The sequence below is a fragment of the Rhodamnia argentea genome, chromosome 6 (genome assembly GCF_020921035.1).
Source record: "Rhodamnia argentea isolate NSW1041297 chromosome 6, ASM2092103v1, whole genome shotgun sequence".
Lineage (NCBI taxonomy): Eukaryota > Viridiplantae > Streptophyta > Magnoliopsida > Myrtales > Myrtaceae > Rhodamnia > Rhodamnia argentea.
The window spans coordinates 8,738,676-8,764,802 of NC_063155.1; the positions used below are offsets into that span (position 1 = coordinate 8,738,676).

Here is a 26,127-nt window from a genome sequence, read left to right on the forward strand (position 1 = left end):
TTCAATCGTGCGTTTAATTGTTATCTCATAACATGCACGATCGCGTAAATATTTAAAATAGAAGACTAAATTAAAATTTACTTCTTAAGTAGATCAAGTCGGAGAGAAAATGTGAACTCATTTCCCTTTTGTGTGCGACCCTGTAGATTCACTAAATATTAGCAGTGTACTCAAAACTCTTTTGAGCCCACAAGTCATAAGCGGTCTCTAACAACACATTATGATTACTTAAGTATAGTGAATGTCATTTTTCAACATAACCTAATCCACAACTAATATTAGAGTATCAACCTTGATTAGTTCCTAGGGCAGACCGCTAACAACGATAACGCCTACCGTGCAATGTTAAAAAAAGGCGCAATGTAATAATAAAAAATAATAGTTCATTAGTACCAAATTTGATCCACCTGCGCACAAACATACCAAGTGCTAAGTGTGTCTCATAATTGCGTACCCGCACGTGAATATAGTAGAATCCAGCCCAACCCATTGCCTTCATTTGTCACGATAGAAGACATCCACGCATATTGGCCCATATTCTCCCATCTTTTCTATGTGGGGCAAGAAAAGGCACCACGTTATTCGTTTACAAACAAACAACTAGCAAAGTTATTTACGCAGTGCTTTCAAAAAAACTTATTGTCTCGAGAGAAGTTTAGAGGCCGACATTCCATTTCGTTTATATTTATATGCATATGTATAGATTATTCACGATGCGTCTTTTATTAACGGGTGACGAAATTCCAATTTTGAAATAGAGGAAATCATTTTTCCAAGCATAATACAAACAATTTTTCTTGAATTTTATGTTTTCAGCCACATTTTTTTTTTCAGCGCACCGCTGAATAAAAGAAAACCGACCATTTTCCTCGAATTTTCAGCTAAAGAAATATAAATGATGACTTTTTTTTTCTTTTTTCAATTTCTGTTTTATCTTCCTTGAGGAGGCAGGGAGGATAAATGAGCGACCAATGGGAGTCACGGAAGGCGCGCCGAATGAGATTTTCTGGCTGCGCGGCCTCTAACTACCATCCTACGTGGCGCACCGCACCGCCATCCGATTCACTCGCCCGCTCTCCCTCCCCCGTCGCCGCCGACCACAATCTCGCTCTCTCTGGAATCGATCGCTGAACCACCACCAATGGCGGTCGCTGCTCCGTCGCCGGCTGCTTACCTCTCCGGGCTCAGGCGCCGGAACTCCCTGTCCTCCTCCCGCTCTGCCGCCGCTTCCTTCCCCGCCAGAAAAGCCCTGACCATCGTCGCCATGGCCCCGAAGAAGAAGGTACTTCTCATGCCCTCGTTGCTCTGTTCGTGGTCGGTACTGGTAAAGAGGCTTGGAATTTTGCGCGGATGAGAGGACTGAGGGAGAATGAATCGGCGCCATTGATGTCTCTGTGCGCAGGTGAACAAGTTGGACGAGAACTGGAAGAAGGAGTGGTACGGGCCGGGGATCTTCTTCGAAGGGAGCGAGGAGGTGGAGGTGGACGTGTTCAAGAAGCTCGAGAAGCGCAAGGTCCTCAGCAACGTCGAGAAAGCGGGCCTGCTCTCCAAGGCGGAGGAGCTGGGGCTCACCCTCTCCTCCATCGAGAAGCTAGGGGTCTTCTCCAAGGCGGAGGAGCTGGGTCTGCTCAGCCTGCTCGAGAGGGCCGCGGCGGCCTCTCCCTCGGCGCTGGCCTCCGCCTCGCTGCCCATCCTGGTGGCGGCCCTCGCAGCGGTGGTGCTGATCCCGGACGACTCGGCGGGGCTCGTCGCGGTGCAGGCGGTGGTCGCCGGGGGGCTCGTGGTGGGGGCGGCGGGGCTGCTCGTGGGGTCCGTCGTGATCGGCGAGTTGCAAGAGGCCGATTGAATTCATTCCTTAGCGCTAGTGTTGTAAAAATGATGAATCCAAAACGTTTTCCCCCCTCTCTCTCTCTCTCTCTCTCTCTCGATCTTGATCATTGCATGACCAGAACTACAGCGAAACAGAGAGAATAATCACTGAGATGTCGGTGAAGCTGAGAAGCATCGCATGGAAAAGATCGAAGTTGCAGCGAGCTAGCACGAGGAAGATGAAGTGAAGGTCGAGGAAACCAAAACAGAAGAGGAAAAGAGCAAAATTAGATTCACTAATTGGAGATGCGGGGTATCGATCCCCGTACCTCTCGCATGCTAAGCGAGCGCTCTACCATCTGAGCTACATCCCCCGTCACGTGCTTCGTATACGGAAATTTTATAATTACATAAAACAATAATTTTGGACTACCCCCGGCCATCTTCCTGACCTGGACAACGTCTTCGAGCTTATTGGTCGGACTAATGGAGAATTTTCTTACAAGTATCAAGCGTTTGGATTGGTGAGGACGTGTAACTTTTCCTCTTTCAGCAAGTTACTGCAGTTGCGATTAGGTCAGTTAACATTAGAACCGCATTGAGCGACCGGTTTTGGATTTCCTCCGGTGATGAAGTCGGGGAATAGGTGAAGAGACAACAGGGAGATCTTATGCAACTGCATTTAATCTGTCTAGGCGAATATACATAGGGAGCGAGGAGGTAGAACATCCCCGAGTGACAATAATGTCGGACGACTCATGATTCCTAGTACTGAGCTACATAGATTTAGTCGACTCTGCAAGGAGAGCCTGAGATTTTTCTCTCCAGGAAGGCTTGACCCGACGCTTTCTTGGAAGGAAAAAATTACTCAGCATGTAGGTCTCTATTGTTACTAGTCTAGTGCTTCTGTATTTATTCCGATTAGTATCTTATGTTGATCTGTAGCTGTAGCGGGTAGCCCAGAAGAGGTAATTCAAGAAATTGATTCCGCTCAGCACGCAGAGCAGCCAGTAAAACCCCTCCAGGCGGTAGCAATTCAAGTTGCTGCCGGACATCCAAGGCGTTGCAGAAAATGTGCCGGTGATGTTGTTGACTATGGAGACGAGTGCCGAGCTCAGGTAGTAGCCCATGGCCAATGATGCCCAGGAGAGCGCTGTGGCCAAGGACCGCATGCTTCGCGGTGTTTCTGTGAAGAAGAACTCCATCATGCCTGCCAGTGTGAATAGGTCGGCCGATCCCAGGAACAGGTATTGCAGTGCTATCCACAAGAAGGTGATCGGCAGTGGTCCGGCAGAATCTATTGTCCCCGATTCCGCGGCAACTTTCTTTCTCTTGACTTCGACCAAAGCTGCCACCGCCATTGCCATTATGGACAGAACTAACCCTGTCCCGATCCGCTGAAGATGAGTGATGCCCATTTCGGTTTTATTGGTTCTTCTTGCAAATGGTATGACTAGGTGGTTGTAGACTGGTGCTAATATCATCATGAAGAGGACTGGGAAGATGGGGAGGGAAGCCGGTGGGACTCTCAGGGAGCCTAGCTTGGTGTTCATGGTGGCTGCTTGTTGGACTGAAAAGGTCGAAAGTTGGGCAAGGCAGCAGTTCAAAATTATGGTCGACATGAAGATCGGGAGAATCTTTATCACCGTCTTGACGCTTTCCACTTGATTTACAGTGCATTGGAGCATCGGGTAGCTGGGATTTTTCATTGCTGCTCTGTTCAGGAATCCGAGATGTACTGTCAGGGTCTGACTTGGCTCCTTTCCCTTGGCTTCTGCATCCTCTGGTTCTCTGTGAGATGGGCTTGTTGCCATGCTCACTACAACAGCATTTGTTGGTTTCCTAGATTTACAAGAGTTAAAGATCGATGCTGCCAGCACCTATTGGACACCAGGAAAATTTTGGTTTGTCATTCTTTATGTGTGGCTTGTAGTCCGTAAGTTTTGTACTGTGTTATAAAGATGTGTAATTACCTTGAACATGGTTGTGATGGGGCTTCCTGTGGGTGTTTTGACCCTATAGGTAGAAGAACCGAGGAGGAAGACCGGGATGGAGATCAGAATTGTTGCAGCCGATATCGCGAAGCCCCACTGCCAACCTATGTTATCTTCAATCCAAACCACACAGGTGACAGCCATCAGGGCCCCAAAAGAGAGGCTGAAAATGTAATAGTTGAAAAAGGCTGATCTCTGCTTCCTGCCTTCTGGGGTAGTCTCATCAAATTGCTCAGCCCCATGTGGAGGTAGTGAGCCTTTTATCCCGCCAACTCCTAAAGCCACCAGATAGAGGCCTGCAAACAATATCACTGCTTTTGCACCGACAAGCTCTTGACATGGAGAATGGGCGCTGGCTGAAACGCAACTTGGTGTTTTCAATGAAGGTATGCGAGCTTGAATTGTGAGGACTAGCAACCCCTGTGCTATTCAACACTAGTAAGATTTTGATGGTGATAACATCAAAATTTCCTTTGGTTGTCAATTACCGATAAAACGCTAGATAACATTGAACTAGTCAGAAGTCCTGCAGGAGTAGAGTTTCAAAGTAAGGGTACAGAGCGCAAAGATGAATGTAGATTCTTTCTTTTGGTCACCATAAGTACATAGTAACTTAGGATTCCGGAATTGCCATAGGAGCCATTTAGCAGCCAGAGTCTAAGAATCAGAGGGAGTCGCTTTCCCGTGCCTCAAGCATAGAGATGAAAGTAGATTCTTCATTTTGTCATTTTGTCGTACTCTATGCGCTATGGCCTCAGGAGATAGTCATTATTACCATTTCCCAATCCCTTCGGTTTTTGCCTTGATGAAAGAGAAGAGCCTCTAAAAGATGTTAAGAAACATCATGCAGGACATAATGATGGAGTTTGTGACCTTCTTCATCTTCATGTGGTTCCATATCACAGTTGGGCTTCTCTCTTTTCTTTTTCTAGTTGAATCTCAAGTCCATAGAGACATGGGGCGTCCGGTTGATATTAGCAGGAATATAGTTAAGCGGTTCTACATTTCTAACACCATTGGGTTTCGAAAACTTAACCAATTCCTTTGGCTTAGGACCAGCATTGAGTTTCTGCATGTTCTTCGCATCAGATGATGTTAGTCTTCATCTGGTGCATCTCGACAGGAATTTGAGGACTATTCACATTCTGATGAGTTCTAATAGATGGTTTCTGCGTGAAGATAGTTGGTGGGGATTGATTATGATCTAACACCTTGTCATGGCTCATCAACCACAAAAGAGTGCTACAAGAGAAAATCTGAATAAACTGGTGAATTCCACTGGTGGAAAAAGGGAAGCATGAGAAGATTTGGAAGATGCTTACCGAGAATTCTATTGCAGCGCTCATCAGGTATATTCTGTAGGTTGTAATGTAAGCATCTGCTAGAAAGCCACCAAGGAGAGCGAGGAGAAAAGTTGTCCCCATGAAATTGGTGACAATATTGGCGGAACTGGATGGCGAATAATGCATGAATTTTGTCAGGTAGACCACAAGGTTGCTTGCATTGGCCAGGTATGCTAAATTCTCCAGCACCTCCACAACTAAGTTCCTCAAATGAACAACACTAACTCCTGTTATACTCTTGATATACAGGATGAGATAAAAAAATGATCTCCCCATAGTTATTTGACCGCTTACCTAAGACAAAGAAAGCAGCCACCATGCCTCCATGACGATCTACGAGTGCAGGTCTGTTCCTCCAATCTACATATCCTTCCAATCCACTCTGGTGCATATTGCCCTGATAGTCGATGAAACTGTTTAGTACATATATATCATGATAATGTGTAAAAGAAGTAGCCAAGAACATGAATCAAGTATGCTGGGAACTTGAGGACTTTGGATGGAGGGAGGGAACAGGAAAACAAAAGGAGACACACCATTTCTCTCCCTTTCATTTGAATTTTCTTGAGGAGTGCTTTTTATAATTCAAGCATTGACAGTTCGGCTCGTATTTATAGACTAAGAAAATGGTGGTGAAACCTGAGATGAAAGATCTAGACTCTTGAGAAGGCGACACCTTATTTTTCTTGCTGATTCTGATTTGTTTTGCTTTTAAGATAAAGAGAGAAAAAGGTGGCATCTTTAGGAACAAATGCTCCCACAAGCACATTCTTTGTGCTCCTTTCTTGACTGAAGGATTGTACCTGCACTTCATGCCCGCTTGCACATGCGTTGCTGAAGTTTTAAAGGCATTGCCTGTTTGGTGGTGCATACCAGTTATGCTATCACTTTGTCTGCGAGGTACCTCGGGTTCAAAGTCAAAGAGGTGTTGATGTTTAGGTTATATTCATAAGCTTCGATTGGTGGTTGATGATGCGTTAATGATTGGCGCAAGCATCAAAACGAAATGGATTTTCAAGGTTGATAAGTACCTTACATGAGCAAGTTGCTTGATGATTGGTGCAGATCATGGTGCTTTGCTGATGATAGTGCTAATTTATGGCTTTTTCCGGTGTGTCCCACACCCACATCACATTCACATGCACTGCCTCTCCAGCAGTGCTCGAGCCACGGTGCTAGTAACTGCTCCAGAAGACCTCAAAGCTTGTGAACCAAGTATCTTCAGATATCGACCGAGTATCATCTGCACTATTCTCGTGCCTTCCACGACATGGCAGAGTCCTCATTCCTCAGATTCAATTTGTGAAGGCCATAAGGATTTGCTCTAAATATTAGCCTTCCTTCTTTAGTGTCTATTGGTACCATTGCCTTACAAAATTTCTAGGTTCCCAGATCCACGATGTTGTCCGTCCGAGCTCACTTTGTTTGTCTGTTCAGGTACAGTTGCTAAGCTTTCCATGGAGATGCTTCTTCTTGCTACTAGACTCATCTATTTAGTGGCCTATTCTCTTTATGGTGGATTCCTGACTGGTACTTTAATTTCCCTTTCAGGTTATCTGCAGTTCCCTTCTTCCCCTGATGCTTGAAACATGTGGATGCAATTCGATTGGAAGCAACTTGGTGGTGCTGGATCCGTCTAATTGCGCTCCCACATTGGTTGGCTGCGAGCCGAAAGAGACGGATCAGTGCCTATCCCACCGCCCATCTCCACACATGAGTATCGAAAAACCGGTTAGTTCTTCTCTCTTGTGCTTAATCTGAAGCAGTGAAAAACTACAACCAGAAACGAAAGAACACAAAACAGTAAACAGTTCCGTAAGGCAACTTAGCTATTGTCTTGCTTTGTTAGTAATGTTGCAAGAAGGGTCAGGGGACTCAGGCTGCTTTGTCTTGTCTCTGTCAATGTTTTGCTGAGGATGGAATTAGAACCTTCCCAACCAAAATTTTGGGGTTGAGTCTTGGGTGGCCAGGGGTCACTAATGACTCTATTTGGATGAATCCGATTTGATTCGCTGCCTAAGAACCCGTTGTTCTCGCACGGTAATCCTCGGCCGTACGAATCTACATTAGCTTCCATGAAATTCGGTGTGCGATCAAAATAAAAACGCGAGATACTACTACAAAATTCAGCAGCTTTCTGAGTTTCTCTGAGTCCAATTTAGCTCGCCAAACAAGAACAAGAAGTTGGATCAAAGTCTCAAGACGGAAACTCCCTTTGAGGACAGTTAAAAAGAGTGGGACCCACTGTCTTTTCTATTTTTTTTTTTTGTGTCGGTCTAAGCCACTGTCTGGTTTGAGGCTGATAAGGTAGCAAGCACAGTACAAGCAACATGGGTCAGCGTAGTGGTGCCGTGAGGTGGAAACGCACCGCCTGCTTTAATGATCCCTTGTGGAGTCTCAGCGTGTTGTGGGGGGCTTTCCTTCTTTTGGAATTGCACTCAAAGACTCGAGACGGGTGTGGGCTCGAGATAACTCGTCGACAAAGCCCTAAATCTATCATAAGGCCAATTTAACTGTAAAATTTTCAATCGTACCAATTTAATTCTAAATATTATGAGAATTTATCAATTTGATCATAGACCTTTCAATTACATCACTTTAATCCTAAATCTTTTGAAAATTTGCTAATTTAGTCCCACACATACTATTTGGATATTTAGACAGAATGACTACATTGACAAATCGTCAAAAGATTAAGAATTAAATTAGTAAATTATCAAAAGATTAAGAACTAATTGCTTTCCGCATTTCTCTCTCTCCCTCTCCCTCTCACCTTTCAACCGATTCTATCTTTCTACGATTGATCTTGCTTGGTTTGTCTTTCCTTTTCTCTCCCATTGTGTTTTGAGAGTTTGCAAGTGTGAATAATTTTCTATAGCTAATCTTGAGTACACGTGGAACACAGTTCGGCCTTTCGTTCAATCGACAACCACTGATGAGGATGTTCGTGACGTCGGTCAATAAACTCCCCGACATTATCCCACTCTCCTCTCTCAATTTAGATTTATGTCTAGATTCAGGAATTTTTCCTCTCGAACTATATCTAGATATAGATATGAAAGCTCTTACATATGTTTGATTTGTTCTCTTTCAACATACTGATGTGGGTATTATTGCTTGGCGATAGTGGTAGGGACGTCGAATCTAGACTCACACTGCAAGCCGTTGCAATTAGTATAGGAGCTCTCGATATGTGTTCATCACTAAATCTGATGATCGGCTGCCGAAATTTTATGGTGGCAGATTTATTCTTGAAGGATTATAGTATACTTCTAGCTGCATAATTTGCTTTTTTACTTGCTTTCTGTTATCCACTTTTTTCTGCAATTATTAGGGAGCTTGAAAGCATTTTATGTACCTCTCAAATATTATTTTAATCAATGAATGGAATCTTTCTTTTAACCAAAAAAGGGTTAAAAACTACATTGACACGATTGAAATGTTCAAGATTTTTTGGACAGTTTTTCCCGATTTTCGCAATGACAAACTCGCTAACTTGCCAACTCTTGTGGCCAAAAGGATCAATCTCACGTGTTCTTTCCCTTCTCGAAGATGTTAGTCGGCCTCGATCGGTCTTCATTGGAGATAGGGATGGAAGATGGATCTCGGCTTTTGATTGACAGAGATTAGCCGCCGCCGCCGCCGCCACTAGAGCCGTCTCTTGGGAGATTGCTTGATCTAATCACCACGTGCGTGAAAAGGGTAGCCATTTTGGGAAGGAAATGAAGAAATTGTTTTGAGTTTTGACATATGGTTGTCGTGATTGCACGGGTCGACGCGGACGCCTTGCTCCATAAAATTATGAAAATGTGCGAAATGCCGAAAGACGCGGAACTTATAGAGAAAATGGCACGAATGGTTCTCCAGCTTTGCCCGATGTAAAATGTCGGTTTTAAACTTTTAAACTTGTTTAATATGTTTTGACAAAAAAAGAAAAAAAAAAGGAGCTTATTAGTATTTGAACTTTAGTTTAATGTGCAATATCGTTACTGAATTTTTAATTTTTTCTATGCAGTCCCTGAATTTTTTGTACATGTTCAATTCAATTCTTGAATTATACAAAAATATTTAGTGGTGTCTTTTCATTAATTCAATTTAGTGAAATTTGTAGATTTGGCTTTTAATCCGGTACATTTGAATGGTGGACAAAAAGAAAGTTACGCATGAATTATCCATGTAAGATATCCAACTCAAATTAAAATATAGTAATCTATTTAATTTGTTCAACTTCAAAGAAGACTATCCATGTTATTTGATTACGTGAATAATTATATTTTGATTTGAATTGAATATCTTATACGAATTAAGTGTGGTCGATTTTCAATGGCTCGGTTCCCAATTTGTGGAACTAGAACCACCCACCTAGTCTTGGACCCGCCTGGGAACAGGGACTGGTCCGGTTCTTGGGTGGGTCTAGGAATAGGCCGTGTCATGGGAATTAGCAAATCTCAACCACAAAATTATGGCCATCTACCGCTGACAATAAAAGCACCCAAAATAAAAGATCCTGCTTAACCAAGAGAGTCCTCGAAGAAGACTACCTGTTTCCACCAAATGGTGTCTAAGCACTTGGATTCCATCGAGTCGACTACAAGAGTCAGTCGCCGGTGCCCCCACAAGTAAGCGACGATGGCGAGCACGTTTGCTCTCGCCGGCGAAGCAATAGCTCAAGTCCGGGAGCGCCTGAGAAGGAATATGGAGGGCTTGGCGAGGCCTTCCTCGCCTGGATCGGATATTGATGGTGTTCTTGAGGTCGGTGTTTAAGTTGTAAGCCGAATGTTGCATGTGCGATCGAGTGGCAAGTGCGAATGATTGTGGGGTTGTGCGCATTCCCTTGGATTATGTGCTGATAGCTAAGCAATATATGCAAATGTTCTGATGGAGTCATGATAGAGTGAGATGTGTGAGACATTGAGACTTAGAGCAAAGAAACTAGGAAGGAAATTAGGGAATTGAACTTATGTCCATGCACGCGCCGTGAGAGTTATCGAGAGGATTAAGGAGAGTGAAGCGAACTAGGGAAAATTAGTAATTGAGGCTTTTATATTGAAAAAGAAAGAGTGGATCTAGATATACATATATATATATGTATATATATGTATATATATATGTATAGGTCCGGTTCGGGTGGTCCGGTCCACACCCGAACCGGGAACTTGATCGATATTCACGATTTCACTTTTTGGGAACTGCGAACCGCCCTAGAATCGGTTGGTACAATCCGGTCCAAGCAGTTCCCAGTTCAAAAGATTCCTTTTGCTCATCCTTGTGAATATTCCTCGTGTAACATTATTATTTTGTCCACCGTTCAAATTTACTGAATTGAAAGCCATATCAAGAAATTCCTTTTACTTGAATAAATAGAAGGATAACATTTAACATTTTCACATGGTTTGAGGACTAGATTGAATATTTTCCAAAAGTTCAAGGGTCAAATTGAACAAGTTAAAAGTTCATAAACGATACTGTATATTGGGCTAAAGTTCGGTGACTACATTAAATAAATTAAAAGTTCAGGAACAACATTGTACATTGGATTAAAGTTCAAAGGCCACCTTGAATAAGTTAAAAATTCGGAGATGACATTATATATTGAACCAAAGCGTAGAAACCACTTGTATTATTTTTCTGAATCTAAATGAGAGATTCAAATATGTTTGTGTTGCTACTAGGTAAAACCAGCATAGCTCCAAAAGTCATGATGAATTTGATTTGCTCGATGAATGACTTCATGTTTGGCAGATCACGTAGAATCGCTCCGATCGATAAAGTTCAGCAACCACATTAAATAAGTTAAAAGTTCGGGGACGACCTTATACATTAGATTAAAGTTCATAGACCACCTTGAATAAGTTAAAAATTCGGGGACGACATTATATATTGAACAAAAGCGTAGAAACTGTTTGTATTATTTTTCCGAATCTAAACGAGAGATTTAAATATGTTTGTGTTGCTACTAGGTAAAACAGCGTAGCTCCAAAAGTCCCAATGAATTTGATTTGCTCGACGAATGACTTCATGTTTGGCAGATCACATAGAATCGATCCGATCTAATATCGAAGGAGTCTTTATCAGTATGGCTTGTTGAGACTCGGGTCTCTAAATTCGTAAAAGAGAACAGTCTTTAGCTTACTCTAAGATTAACAGTCTATTTTGGGTCACAAAGAAATAAATAACAATTATTAAAAATTAATATTGGGTCCACTCCTTTGAGAATTTGTGGTTCATAACATATCGTTACTTTCACAAGAACCCAAAGACTGTTATGCTAGCAAAGCCTTTCGTAGAGAATGCTCTTTTGCAGGTAGAGCTCCACTACCAAGTTCTCTTACTTCATGAATTTATGCACCATTTAAGCGTGGTTTGCTTGCTTATCTCACTTGTCAGAACCAACATGGCGTAATCCAAGCAACGGACTATTAAAAAGCTCTGCAACTTGCAACATAAACATTCCCGACTGACGACCAACATCTTACAAGTTTCAGTTACTATTAAGTAGCTTTCCATGGTGAACCCGGTACCCTCAAAGGGATTCTAATGACCTCCACATTTGAAATATTAACTCAACCATGCAATATATAACGAATAATTACCTTTTTGTGAGATTTTGTGGTATCACTACCAACTATTGTAAAAGTTTAAGTTATTGGATGAAGACGTGGTTTAATATTTTAACTATTTCATCATTATTAAAACCCAACAAGCCGACAACTCACTAAAATTTGCCTCCTAGGGCAAATGTGAATGAGTGTGAGTAACAATATGAAATGGTACCTTTTAAAATATAACACATTGTTAAATAAGTACATTATTAAACAAAAACTACGAAAAAAAAATCTATCCCTCAAAGCCTTAAAGATTATCATTTCATCCGGCTTAATACCCTAAAAGACCTCCAACTGTAGTTGTTGTCTCAATTCAATCTTTTGTCTCATAAGAAACCTCCAACTTTAGGTCTAATCTCAATTATACTCTAAATTTTTTTCTTTGTCTCATATAAAATCTTCAACTTTAGGTCTCACCCCAATTCTATCCAGAACTTTTATTTTTTTTTCATGAAAAATTCCAAACTTTAGGTCTTGTCCCAATTTGTCCAATCACAATTTTACCCTAAAATTTTAACAATCTAAAAAAAAAAAAAAATACATACTTTTACTTGAGTCACAAATCTACTCTCATTAGTCCTTTATTCCAAATTTATCCTTGATAACCAAGGAATGGACAATTCCTAAGCATAAGCTATTCAAGTCTCCCGAGCGTGAGCTCTCTGATCGCAAGAGATGGAACATTTCCATACCCAAGAGATCGAAAATCGAGCGCAAAATCACTAAAGACGATTTTGACATAGGGTTAATGGAGGCAGGTTTATGACTCAAGTAAAAGTTAGTGATATTTTATGAGACATAGAAATTAGAGTAAGTCTAAAAGTGAACCTAAAATTGAAATTTTTTTATGAGAAAATAAAAGTTTAGGGTTGAATTGGTACTGGATCAAAAATTGAGAGTTTTTCAAGGAATAAAAAAATTAAATTAGAATCGGGATTGGACCTAAAGTTGGGGATTTTTTATTGGATAAAAAAAATGTTTAGGGTAGAGTTAGGACAACACCTAAAGTTAGAGATTTTTCATAAGCCTAAAGGTAGAATTAGGATAAGAGATAAAGTTGGAATTTATAAGGATACTAGACTCATTTTATTCTTCTATCAAGGAGTAGTAAGAGCAAGTAAGATTGACCTTTGTCCTTGTACCGTCAAGATTGAGCCTTTCGAGATTGCCATTACCTAATAAGAACGTTATAATCCTTGTAGAAGACGTCATTATTGCGAGAAGACGAATTTGCCCTCCTTGTTCGAAACACCGAGCACGCCCTTCTCTTCTCGTATCACCAAACTCGACTCCCTTGCGACAACCAATCTTCGCTGTTGGATGCCGCCCCCACCGCCTCCGGCCACAGTTGAGCTCCTCTACGCCACTCCCGTCGCTGCTGCCACCGCTACCTACGACGGGCCCCCTCTCTCGTCTACCCATGTACCTCTGCCAAGCGAAGTTCCTCCAAAAATCTCAAATGGATGGAGGAGCTACAAAATTTGGTCAGTGAAACAGCTTCCTGACAAATCATTGTTGGGCGTTGGTACTAAAAAATCCGTCAATAGCTTCTCCGACTCCTTCTTTTGAAGCTAGGCAATATCGCATCACAAGAGCGTAACGCCATTTTTATTCTAGTATAGCTCACAATTCATGACCAAACTCTTGTCATCCTAATGGCAGCCAAGACGTTGGTCCGTGATTTGGTGCTCTTGGGACGCCCTCTTCATCTCCACCTTAGTTCTCAGCCCCCGGTTTTCTCTTTGTTCGAGATTGATGAAGAATGCCACACTGGGACCTAAATTCAGAGAAAGTTTTAGAAAAGTACTCTTTGACATTATCACTTCAAAGAATACAGACATAAGTTGAAAATTGAGTATGTACTTCATTAACAAATGCATAAAAGATAGAGAATAACTTAAAACAACCTTTTATTAAATATAGCCAAGTGGCTCTTGAATAGTCATCTGCAAAAGTAATGAAGTCCTTGAAATCCAACTTTGAAGCAATAGGATATGGACTCCAAACATCGGAATGAACTCAAGCAAATGGGCGAGAAGCCTGTTTATTGACTCTTAGACTATAACTAATACAATGCACTTTTTCAAACCGACAAGACTCACACTCAATACAACATAAAGAATGAAATTGGGAATCTTGCTTCTTCAAACTTCCCAAAGAGGGATGTCCCAAGCAACAATGAACTTGATGTGGAGAGACTGCTGAACAAGCAACACTAGCAAGATCGTCAAACATAAATAGCCCCCCCTGACTTGTGTCCTTTACCAATCATCTTCTTCATCTTCAAATCTAGAAAAACATGGGAATCAAGATAGAAGGTTACAGAACAGTTATATTCTTTAGTAAGATGACCAACAAACAGAAGGTTAAAAGGAAAATTTGGGAGGTACATGGAGAATGTCGGTGGAACTATGCTTATCCCTTTTACTATGGATAGAGAGCCATCAGCTAATGTAACATTGGATATAGACTCATGAAAAGCAGAAAAGATACACGAAGATCCAGTCGTATGATTGGTAGAACCCGAATCAATGACCCAGGAGCAAGAGGTAGATGGAAAACATGATGTTGCATTACTTGTTTGAGCAAAAGTAGCCGTGGAGGAGGAAACTGGCTGAGAAATCTGGAACCGATTGTACCTAGCAAATTCCTCTTTCGACATTCTAATCGGTATTCCTCCTTCAAAGGACTGCGATGAAACTCCCGACTCTCTCGCATTTTTTACATTAGCTACAATCGAATGAGGGGGCCTCCCATGAAGCTTATAACAAAAGCGTTGAATGTGTCCAGGCACATCACGTTAATGACATGTCCATGCAAAATTGGTGTTACTCCCAGTGTCACCGGAAGAACTACTATATGGCTGTGGTTGGCCTCTACCAAACCCACGGCCACTGTCACCACTACCAAAGCCACGTTAACTACCACCATTACAACCACCACAACTACCTCGACTACCAATACAGTTCCCTTGGACTATCAAGGATGAACTATCACTTGTGGAGACTCTATCCTTAGATAATTCACGTGAAACTCTTAAGACACAAGAAAAAGTCACCGTTAATGAAGCCACAATGTTTCCTTCAAGAATGTGTGAATGAACCGCATCAAACTCCGGTCCTAGTGCTCCCAAAAATCCCATAACAGCCAATTGTTCCCACTACTCCTGCATCTTCTTAACCTAGAGGTAATAGGCAAAAAATAATTAAGCTCCTCATACATTGTTTTAAAATCAGCAAAAAATTGAGCAAGAGGCCCGCCCTTTCTATCAGCTCTAAAGAAATCCTTAAAAACTTCATAGATCCTTGAAAGATTATTTTGTCTAGAAAAAGGACATTCAAATAATCCCACAAATCCTTAACTGTAGTAACATGTGTAACCAAAGCAGCCACATGAGATTCCATAAATTTTCACATTTGTCCAAGAATTCCGACATCTATGGTATCCCATTTTGTATCACCGGTTGATCTTTCACCTGTTAGATGATGATATTGCTCTCTCTCAGTCAATAGCATCACCACAATTCTCCTCTATTGCTAGAAATTGATAACACTAACTAAAATTTCCTCCGTCAAACGATAAGAGGATGCAGACATGACCTTAGTCACTACTCCTTTGCCCTTCACCATAGCCCAAGCTTCACAGCAATCTTAGGACTGGTAAATTAGAAATCAAACATTCCCACCAAATTAAGAAAAAAACTCCACAAACTATCACAACACCACTAATTACCAACTAATGGCGCGTATGATAATCATTCTATTTCCGGAAAAAATTTCTAGCCAGAAATAGATGCTTCTATTTCGAGTTTCTAGATAAGTTTTTGGGCAAAAAACCACATTTGATAATGACATAAAATTTATATTACTAGAATAGAAATTTGTTTGATAATGGTTGAAATTTTTTATTTACGGAACATTATTAACGCAAAATTTTCTACGAAAATTTTCTACTTCATTTTTTAAATTTTTTAAAAAATATTTTTTTAATTAAAAATATTATTTATGTTTTACTCTAAAGGTGGAGGGTAGTGGTTGGCGGTGAGCGGTGGCGGTGGTCACGGTGGCGAGCGGCACCAATTGGCGATGGTAGTGACGACGAATGATCGTAGCCGATGACAGGTGACGGAGGTTTGCAGCGGCCAACAAAGGTCAACGACCAATCGTGCGGCGGTGGGCCATGGTGGGCGACGGCGGCTAGCGGAGTTCTGCGGTTGGTAGTATTCACCGATGGTCGCGATGTTAGGCGGCAGCGGTCATTGGCTGGTGGCAGGGGTTGATGATGGTCACGATGGGTCGGGGCGACAGGCGAAGGTTGGCGAAGGGCGGCGATTAGCGGTGGTGGGCGGTGGCCGATAAAGGAAGGGCGATAGAGAAAGTGCGACCGAGAAAGTGCGACAAGGACTTGAGAAAAAATGTAGCGCTATAGTAGGTTATATCTCATTTCTATTTCATGAACTAAAAAGCTATAATTTTCAGCTTCTCATTTCTCTTTCAAATATATTTATGGAACAAAAATTTGTTCCAGAAAAAAAAAAAAAAAAAAATTCACAGCCAAACAAACTTCTATTCAAAACCTATTCCAGAAATATGTTTGGAACAAAAACAGAGAAATAGAATGGTTATTATGCGCGTCCTAAATCAGCACCTTCAACCTCACATAAATCAGGAAAAAAAATCCAACATCAACAGCCAATAGCCCGGACTCCAGAATCAACAGCCGAGACCCCACAATCCAATTCACAACCGACAGCGATGAATCACCACATTCTCAACCACAAATCAGCACCAACGCGTGCAATATCACCGCAATATTCCTCTGCCTTCCTCAAGTATAGCAGCAGCCATGCCAAAATTCCCAGAGAATTGAGACCACAGATTGTTGATAACCAATAACTAGAAAGCAAAGTTGACTCAAAAACACATATGTTTGTCCCCAAGTGACGCAAAACAAGTCAAAGAAAGATTCAAAATAGACTCAAAGACGTAGCACAGCGCTGCCACCACCTATCGAGCAACTACTCACTTCACGGAACCTTCAAACAGCGACCATTAGGGAGATCACTCCTCAACTAGCAACATCAGGTCACCACATGGTCGTGCAACCACCAAGGGAGGGTCGCACCTCAACCAGCGACCACAAGAAAAGGTCGAGCCTCGACCACCGACATCAGGAGATGCCGAAAATGGGTCTTCGGGCATGGACGGCTTCAGGCGACTCCTGAAACAGAGTCGCCAGGCCTGGCGACGTCAAGCAAGGGGTCGCCGAGCTTGGGCGACTTCAAGCGACGCTTGACAGGGGGTCGTCGAGCCTGAGCGACGTCAGGCGACGCCTGACAGGGGTCCCCGGGCCTAGACGACTTCAACAGGTGGTCGCCGGGCCTGAGCAACTTTGGATCTGGGTTCGCCTGCTTCTGAAGATGCATGGAATGGGGATTCCGATGTTAGAAGTTGCCAGCTCTAGTGGTGTTTGGTGGTCATCAGTAGTGGGAAATAATTCTAGGGTTTAGACCTTAGTTTACTCCGTTTGATACTTGTCTTAGTTACAACAATTCGTGGCATTTTACTGTGCTAGTTGGTCCATTATCTTTCTTGATGGCTAATTACTAATTGTAAGAAAAAAACGAGTGATGGCTATTGATGAATTAGAACCCACAAAGTGAAAATATTCACGAATCCAAAGGGTAATTTACGACCTATCTTCATTATTTATGATTCTTTAAACAACATAGTCGCATAAAATTAGTGAGACGGAGCAGTAGGCAAATAGAAAATCTTGTTGTACTTTTGGCAACTGAAGGAAAATTTGTTGAAAGATGAGGACCAACTCTTGAAAGTTCCTCACTTTTAAAACGGGTTGTTCTAAAATTGTCGAATTCATGGCATGGAAGCGTGCTCTGAAAATTGGATGGTTGCTGCATTTAGCACGAGTTGGTATGAAAAACAAGTAAGTCACATTGACTTAGGGGTGAGCAAATCGGACCGCCCGAATCGGGACCGGTAGCCCGGTTCCCGGTTCTAGAGGGAACGGTTCGGTTGCCGGTTCTAGGGTCCGTCGGGACCGAACCGCCGGAACCGGACCGATCGAAAATTTTTTTTTTATTAAGAAAACTCCATGTGCATGGAGTTTTCTCGATCTTGCCTTTTTAGTCTCCAAATGAAATCCCCATCTCGATCTTGCCTCGGTTGGTTCTTGGGCCGTTTTTGACTCGAAGGGAGATCGTTTCTGCTTGAATCCCCTGTGCATTTTGGAAACAATCTTGCAAAAAGTTCTCGGCTTTTGCCTTGAAAGACCTGTTTCGGGAAATGGACTCGAAATTTTTTTATGTCCAGCCTCTATATTTGCTAGATCGGGACCGTCCGGGAATGGTGCAAAATTTTTTTTTTTTTTTTGCATGTGTCCAATCCAATGGAATCGCTCGGGAACCGGACCGGATCGTTAGTCTGATTTCCGGTTTTGAAAAATTGAGAATCGGGACCACCGGTCCGGTTCTCGGTTCTTGAGAGGAACCGGACCGGACCGGGAACCGATCACCCTTACATTGACTTGTCTATAACACTTCATCTACACAATACTTAGCTTATGGAAGTTTTCATGAGATTTATCTGAACTAAATTGACGCCTAAGCGCATGAAACCTTCTGGCCTTGCCAGGGTCAGAGAGAGTGGACTCCCTCTCGAAAGCGATAGGGCTTACCATTCGCTTCCCATTTTCATCGAGCATATTTGAAAATGATGTGATAAATGTGGATCGAATGTTCGTAGAAACCGTCGATAATACGTGGAGGTCTCTTTGATTCGCAATTGAAACTTGCAACACAAATTATCTGTCGAAACGAGTTATAATAGCAAGTTTTTTTTAACTCCTCTATCATTATTAGTTACTGTAGTTTAATTTTGTATGGTAAAAATTGTCGATTAATGTACAACCTCTCTCTTTTGAAAAAAAAAAATTGTACAACCTCCCTTCGTTTTTAGCGAGTGACGTTGGCATGCTTCTATCTTTGCTTTGCTTAATTGCCTCAATGGTAATCACTAGAATTGCCTCTTTAAAAATGGAAACTTTAAATTTGTTGTTAAGTAGGCCAATCTCGTCAAATCAGTGCTAAGTTACTCCCATCCAGTTCTCGCCGTCCGTGTAGGGTCCCACCTATCAAAATATTTTAAACTTCCCATCTCTCTCTCCCCGTTAGATTTTACATCCCCTCTCCGTCCTAAGAGGTGCCTTTCTCTCCTCTCTTGAATTTTTGTTCCACAATCGCTTTTGAGAAATAAGACCAATAAAGCGGAAAGGCTTTTATTTATGTTATCAAACAGGTTTCTTATCATTTTCTATCCCGGAAGAGTATAATTAGAATCGTTACCGAACAAGCCCCTAGAATCAATCTGATGTAATATCGAGGGAGCACTTAGAGAATTGTATCGGCGCAATAGAAAAACGGTGACAAAAAGAAAATCACCAAGAAACCGAGCCAGGCTTGGTTTGGTCTCGGTCTCACTGGCAATTGAGTTTAGCATGTCATAACCGCGTTCGTAATTCGTGTCGGTCCAAAGCATCTTGATTAGGCTATAGTGCATTGTTTGCAGTGCCTCAAAATCCTTCCCTGAAAATTTTTCTGTGGATCACATCAAGCCCGATAGATAGACTACTTTAATCTCATTGGGCTTTTCTAGATCATCGTTGTTAGGACACGTCGGAGACACGGTATTCGTCGTTCATAGGTTATGCACGAAGGTGACCGGGACCGTCGCACTTCCACAATCGACCATTCATTCACGCCCCTCCAAAAAGCTCATGTGACTGATCTGTTTGGGTTTCGCATCTCCAACCGTGTTCCTAAATGAAAAATTATCCACGTGCCGGATTACCTAGGACGGTTGACATTCACGTTTGCAAATTTCAATAGAAATTGGCCGGATTGACTCGATTCGCGAATTGTCAAGAGGGTCGGCACTAAACTGGCCAAATCAAATGTTTATAATTGAATTGGCACAAGTATGTCCTCTCATCGGCCGAGGTTCATCATTAAGTTAGCCAAATCGAAAGGTCTAAGGTTGAATTGACATAGGTACATCCTCATCTCGGAATATGAAATTGATCAAATTAAAAAGTTTAAAATTGAATTGGCATAAGTATGCTCTCTCGGCGATGCCTTCGAACACGAATAATGCCAGGATTCGATCCGTTCATCCGAATTTCACATCGCGTCTTATCTCTATCCATGAAATTAGGAATCGGTACCGTGGAAGCAATCGAATGGTGGGGAGTGGAGAGACGGCGATAAGCAGAGGCGAGACGAAGTTAAACTTTGAGGCCGAGGCCAAAGGGTGGGGTCCAGTGATGGCCTCTATCGAAGGCCGACTCCACATATGAATTTGGATGGGAGTCGTCTCTGATGTCGCTTTCCTCCTGCGACGAGCCAAGTGTTAGAGAGAGAGAGAGAGATGCGGTGGGCCCCGCGCCCAGCGGTGGGGCCCGTCTATGCCCCTCGAGCGAGCCGAGCCGAGGCCCCGCTGAGTTGGGGATGGGAATCGCCGGGTCAAACGGCGGCGAGTCGCGTGTCGCCTCCTGACTCGCCCTCCCGGCCCCCCACCACTTCACATTCCAAGCACTAAATACCAAAATAAATATTTTCCTGCATTTCTCATTAATTTTAAAAAAAAATTGAATTTTATATTATGGGGAGCCTTGCCACCTGTTCGTTGTTGAATAGCGACTGATTGGACAGGATTCTCTGTTTTTTTTTCTCTTTTAATTTTTTTTTTTGTGGGGGTTTTGTTTTCTTCCTTAGCCTCGTTGTCATCTACATCTGCCTCTCTGCCAATTTATCGAATTTGCCCATTTGCCCCTTCTTTGTTTGAGTACTTGCAAAGAGACCCCTCGTGTCCCCGCACTTTGATGAATTTACCCCCCCCCCCACCACATAATATGAGAGCAGATTTGATTTTGCATCACCATTTGAGGAAATTGTTTTCTTTGCCCATCTTAAGGAGATATTGATTTTCGCAACTCAATATTGTCCTTTTTCCCTAGACACATGGTACTTTATTTCTCAAGGACAACACCGGTCGGTCGATTTTTTTCTAGTTTTCTCTTGGGGATTCGAAAAAATCGCTTATCATGATTCTCACTTGTCTAATATCACATCAGCAGTGAGGTTTTTCTTTAACCAAATTATCTACAATGCGACGAATCATGAAAAAGTACCGACAGCCATGAGTTATCATATCGACAACTCATTGGCAGTTTAATGAACTTTAATAGACACCCGATTCTTGATTCTCGGTGGTCGAATTAGAAACTCTTATCTAATCGACCTCCTCGAGCTATGAAAAAAGTTGTAACGAAAGAATTGATCAAGCAATAGAATAAATTACATTCGAGTGTGGTCTTTTAACCTTAATCACAACAATATCCGAATGGAAAAACTTGATTTTTCGATATAATTTTTTTAGTATTTTGTAATTACCCTTCATGAGTAAAAGAAATAAATATAAAGAAGGTTTATGCTCGTAAGTTTGTATGTTTGTAGGTTGCACAAAGATTAAACAAGGGCATCATGATAAACACAACCTCACTCTCCACTATAAGGAGGATAAGAAAAAGAGAGAAACTATATTAACCCCCATCATCAAGAATCAAGAAAGAGTTCTTCTTCCTCCTCCTCCTCCTCCTCCTCCTGTAAACAGAGAGAGAAAGAAGAAGGAGCTCCTCTGCTCTTCTCCAACTCTGCACTAAGTTTCATCACCCTTTCAGAACCAAAACTCTCTCTCTCTCTCTCCAACCTGAGATAATTCAATTCTTGTTTCTCTGTCCTTCTGAGTGATGGGTGTGAGCAGCCGGTGTTCCCACACTTCTCACATCACAGAGATCATCATCACCAGCTTCTTCCGCCACAAGCCTTAGATTCTCCACCTTCAACAGACACGCGGAGGGAAACAAGACATAGCTAATCGTCTGAAGAATCCGCTGTCATGGACGCAGCTTGAGTGAGACTTTGACCAAGAAGTCAAGAACCCCCCTTTTTTCTTCTTCTTTTTTTGCAACCTTTGCTGATGATGGCGGGCGGTGCTTCGGCTTCAGCTATTACGACTCTGCTTCAGCACCAAAGGGTCCCTCCCCCTCCTTCTTCTGATGCCTTTTTCCTTTCTGGGTCTTCTCCTTTTCTGGGTACTCTCTCTCTCTCTCTCTCTCTCTCTCTACTGTGACTTCATATAGTGGACAATCATTTGGTGGAATAGAACACATAGACTAGTGTAAGACTGTGCAGATGCAACTGATCCACCAGTATAGATTCAAGAATTGTTCTTCGGCATGTACAGCTTCTTGTGAAGTATGGTCTGTTTATCTTCCGCAATGACTTGTGATTAGGACCATGTAGTTCCTAGCGGGTCAAATGATCGTTACAGGACACTACCTCACCGACGTGGTATTGTGGTAACAGGTCCAAGAGCCATGGTGAGCTTCGAAGATGCTCACAGGGGAAACAGATTGAGCAGACCGTTTTTCCGGCCGATCGATCACGATGAAAACGGGGAAGACGACCTGGAGGACTACTTCCATCAGCCTGAAAAGAAGAGGCGCCTAACCGTTGAGCAGGTGCAGTTTCTCGAAAAGAGTTTTGAAGCGGAGAACAAGCTCGAGCCGGATCGCAAAACCCAGTTGGCGAAAGACCTTGGGTTGCAGCCACGACAGGTGGCGATATGGTTTCAGAACCGCCGTGCACGGTGGAAGACAAAGCAGCTAGAGAAGGATTACGAAGCTTTGCAAGCTTCTTATAACTCCCTGAAGTCGGACTATGACGCTCTCGTCCAGGAGAGGAATGATCTGAAAGCGGAGGTCAGGATCTTGATAAGCTCAAAACTACTTTCTGCATTCAAACCCTCTAAAAACTGTGGTTTTGGCGAAGATTTCGATGAACTGATGAATGCTTTCACCAGGTTCTTAACCTCAAGGACAAGCTGCTCGACAAGGGAAAGGAGAAGGAGAGTTCCGAGTTGTCCAGCAAATCATCTCAAGCGCCTTTCCAGAACCCCATTGCCGATTCTGTCTCCGAGGACGAAGTGTCTAGAGTTCCTTTTCCTACGTGCCGGCCGGAAGATATTTGCTCGGTGAAGAGCGACATGTTCGATTCCGAAAGCCCGCATTACACCGACGCCGGCCACTCTTCGCTCTTGGAGCCCGGCGATTCTTCCTACGCCTTCGAACCCGACCAGTCGGACCTATCTCAGGACGAAGAAGATAACTTGAGCAAGACCCTTTTGCCCGCGTGCATCTACCCGAAGCTCGAAGGCGGCGATTACGCCGTCCCCCCTGCGAATTCGTGCAACTTTGGATTTCATGCTGAAGATCCCGCCTTCTGGTCTTGGTCATACTGAGGGCGTCTCGGACGTCTCTCCCGTCACTTCCCGTTTCTTGTAGTATGCAATAAGCGTCACCAATAGGCTAGCATCTATCCGACTGCTGTAGCTGAGTTTCCTCAGGAATTCAAACCTGTGGTGATTTCCTTTTCTTTAGTTGTTTGGCTTTTCTTGGAGATTCCTTCAATGGGATCTTCTGTTCTCTGTGTAAATCTAAATAATGAAAACCTTGTTGGTCAATATAATCTCCAGCACGTTCCCCGCTTTTGCTAGACCAATGGTGTTTTTACTGTGATCTGCAAATTCGTCTTGGAGCTCCGGCAATGGACCGGACCGTCAACACAGTGAGACCTTCATGCCCCGGAAAATAACTCGGAAACCAGAGCTCGCACCGCCGAATCGGCGGTGAAAGGGACTGAACCCGACAACGTAGAGGCGAATATGGGGCGACCCACATGCTTAACTAGCCTTAGAAACAGGAAGAGTTTTCTCTTTCATCAGCTTGATCGGCAAGATGTGATGAAGCTCTCAATCTCGGTGAATGTCTCTATCGATAAGCAAATATGCAGATGTTCTCAAGTTCTCCCGGGCCGACCCATCCTTGGAGATTGTGATCCTTTCCTAGTGGCAAGCACTGTCGAGGAAACTTTTCTACGGAACAAGAGTTGACTTTGCTGATCATTATTGCTTGTCATCCAATTTTCTGATGAATATAAGAGGGCGAAGCAAGTCTTGTCATGAAGACAATGGAGAATTGGGGATTGGCAAAGAGGCTGCCAATGTTTGGTTGGTCAACAATGTCATTGATTCTGCACATCATGCACCATTAGAGACCAAGTTTCGTATTTGTTTCGCACCGGATGAATTATTTAAAAAATATATATGTTTCTCAATAATAATCATTTGAAATAATTAATTAATTAAAAATATGACAATGAAAATAATATTTTTGCTATTTTTTAAAAAATATTTTTAAAAATTATTCGTTTTCACGAAATAAATGTACCCCAAAATTGCATAAATATTCCTCATGGTAATTTACCTTGGAGTCAACGTATCAAGAAGGCAAAACAAAGAAAAAGTCAAAAGATTGGAAATGAGAGATTAAGTAGCTTCTAATTTTGGACTTATCATACGCTAGAGGCTTATGTGACTTTACCCATACGACATACCGCCACGCCACCGTCCATTCGAGCGACGCCAAGTGTCGCGTCCTTTTCTATGGATTACCTACCGACCATCTCGAAGTCGGGCTTTTAACGATGGACACGCGTACGGTCGGGATCGGCGGCGCACGTGCTTTCCTAAGCTGAAAATCTGATCTAAAACTCGGCCTACGGGGGGGCCTAAATCGTTTCGACACGTCGGCTAATGCTCCCACTCAATCGACGGTTGAGATCGCCCGATTCACACGTACGTAAATCTGGCCCGCCAGTGTTTTCCACCCGCAAGCAACTCCAAGCTAATCTCGCTATCACAGATGGGGGGCCCCACCTGACGTTAGTCCAACCCCACCATCTTTAACCTATGAAATTGTTCGCATTGAAATTAGCTATACAGACCCAAAATTCTAAATTTATAATAAATTCAAAGTATAATAGGAAGAAATAAGGAAAAAAATTAAAACCACAAAAGATTCTAAACTAATGCTCGCTCTTACATAAATATCTCTATTTTTTTGATGTGTTACGAAAAATCTCAAAGTTGCTTATCGTGACATAAATACTTAAAATAACTGTCATAAAAAAACCCAAAACTTATATCATTGGATAAATATACCCTAGATGAAATTGTAATAGATGTATATATGTCACGTGTATAAATTTGATTTTTATCACTACACAAAAAATTGAGATATTTATGTCACAGGAGGCAAGTTTGTGACTTTCGGTGATGTATATAACTTGAATGTTTTTTCTGTGATATTTTATGAAATTGTTTTCTTGCAGGGAAGAGAAGCAAATAAGGACGAGTTTTATTGAAATTAGACATACGATTTAAGTATAATAAGAAGAAATGAAAAAAAAAGATTAATATCACAAAAAATTCTAAATTATGCTCATTATTGCATAAATATCTCAATTTTTTTTGGGTAAAGAATATCTCAATTGTTTGTTGTGTCAGGAAAAATCCTAAACTCGTGTATCATGATATAAATACTATAAAAACTGCATTAAAAAAAACCCGAGACTTAGACCATTGGACAAATATACCATAGAATTAGATGGACTTGTAGCATATGTATATCGACACAAAAAATTGAGATATTTGTATCATATTGGGCAAGTTTGTGATTTTTTTGGTGACATAAATAATTTGAAATTTTTTTATGGTATTTTAAGAAAGGAAATGAAAATAGTTTTTTATTTTGTCGAAAAAAGACAATGAAAATTGTTTTCTCTTGGGGAAGAGAAGCAAAAAAGGGACGACTCCGTGGTGGGGATGGGGTTGCGGTGCGGCGGGTCCCGCCACCACAGAAGCCGCCAACGCGACGGCGACACAAGGCATCTGTCCGAAGCTGTCCCACCGGAAGGTGACATCACCACGGGGCTCAGTTCGGTTGCTTCCAGTGGGTGGGGCCCACGGTACACGTGTCCCACCCGAGCTGACGTTCGCAACATAGCATTTTCGACAAAATAGATTTGTCCTTTTTCTGATTACTCGAAGACCCGCCACAAGTTTCTTTCTTTTTTTTTTTTGGTCCTCACGTGAGTCAGGAGGGTCAAAGTCAACCGGTCGAAGGCGTGGAGAAATGGGAGATGTCGAAACCTGTTCAATTCACTACGATGAAAGGGCTTTGCTTCATGACATGAAACTGAACCGGGATAAAAGCTCCGAAAGGATTTCCCGCCATTCCTGCTCTAAGACCATGGCCGAATGATCATCATGGAATGACCATCGATGCCATCGATCGACCGCTCATCGAAAGACTAGCTGAAGAAGCATGGTCTTGCGCGGAAAGACATTTCGACCCGGAAACGGAGGCCCGAGTTGCCTTGGCAACGGCACAATGCAC

At 42.4% G+C, this 26,127-nt stretch overlaps 3 protein-coding genes, 1 long non-coding RNA gene and 1 other non-coding gene across 9 annotated transcripts; 3 read left to right on the forward strand and 2 right to left on the reverse strand.

Annotated features, from left to right (window-relative positions):
* The first annotated feature begins 989 nt into the window (after positions 1 to 989).
* On the forward strand, positions 990 to 1,913 carry LOC115741469. Its single transcript, XM_030675391.2, has 2 exons — positions 990 to 1,282; positions 1,403 to 1,913. Exons 1-2 carry the CDS (start codon positions 1,142 to 1,144, stop codon positions 1,844 to 1,846), a joined length of 585 nt encoding a protein of 194 aa, XP_030531251.1. The 5' UTR covers positions 990 to 1,141; the 3' UTR covers positions 1,847 to 1,913.
* A 197-nt stretch (positions 1,914 to 2,110) lies between these two features.
* On the reverse strand, positions 2,111 to 2,183 carry TRNAA-AGC. Its single transcript has one exon. It is a non-coding gene; the product is annotated as a tRNA-Ala (tRNA).
* Positions 2,184 to 2,673: 490 nt separating this feature from the next.
* On the reverse strand, positions 2,674 to 6,308 carry LOC115741464 (protein NRT1/ PTR FAMILY 4.6-like). Of its 5 annotated transcripts, none has more exons than XM_048281204.1 (5): positions 6,185 to 6,308; positions 5,441 to 5,491; positions 5,126 to 5,343; positions 3,783 to 4,159; positions 2,674 to 3,689 (listed from the first exon to the last, which is right to left on the reverse strand). In XM_048281204.1, the coding sequence occupies exons 1-5, from the start codon at positions 6,214 to 6,216 to the stop codon at positions 2,739 to 2,741; spliced, it is 1,629 nt and encodes a 542-aa protein (XP_048137161.1). In that variant the 5' UTR covers positions 6,217 to 6,308; the 3' UTR covers positions 2,674 to 2,738. The 5 variants fall into 5 exon arrangements, with proteins under 5 accessions (XP_048137161.1, XP_048137160.1, XP_048137159.1 ...); XM_048281203.1 differs by having other exon boundaries at positions 3,783 to 4,223; XM_048281202.1 differs by lacking the exon at positions 6,185 to 6,308 and adding an exon at positions 5,694 to 5,734 and having other exon boundaries at positions 5,441 to 5,543.
* Positions 4,053 to 6,932, forward strand: LOC115741470. The gene is made up of 5 exons (XR_004015472.2): positions 4,053 to 4,189; positions 5,166 to 5,314; positions 5,396 to 5,491; positions 6,212 to 6,583; positions 6,698 to 6,932. It is a non-coding gene; the product is annotated as an uncharacterized LOC115741470 (long non-coding RNA).
* A 14,390-nt stretch (positions 6,933 to 21,322) lies between these two features.
* LOC115741475 (homeobox-leucine zipper protein HAT5-like) lies at positions 21,323 to 23,351 on the forward strand. The gene is made up of 3 exons (XM_030675400.2): positions 21,323 to 21,921; positions 22,196 to 22,590; positions 22,692 to 23,351. Exons 1-3 carry the CDS (start codon positions 21,807 to 21,809, stop codon positions 23,127 to 23,129), a joined length of 948 nt encoding a protein of 315 aa, XP_030531260.1. The 5' UTR covers positions 21,323 to 21,806; the 3' UTR covers positions 23,130 to 23,351.
* Positions 23,352 to 26,127: the final 2,776 nt, after the last annotated feature.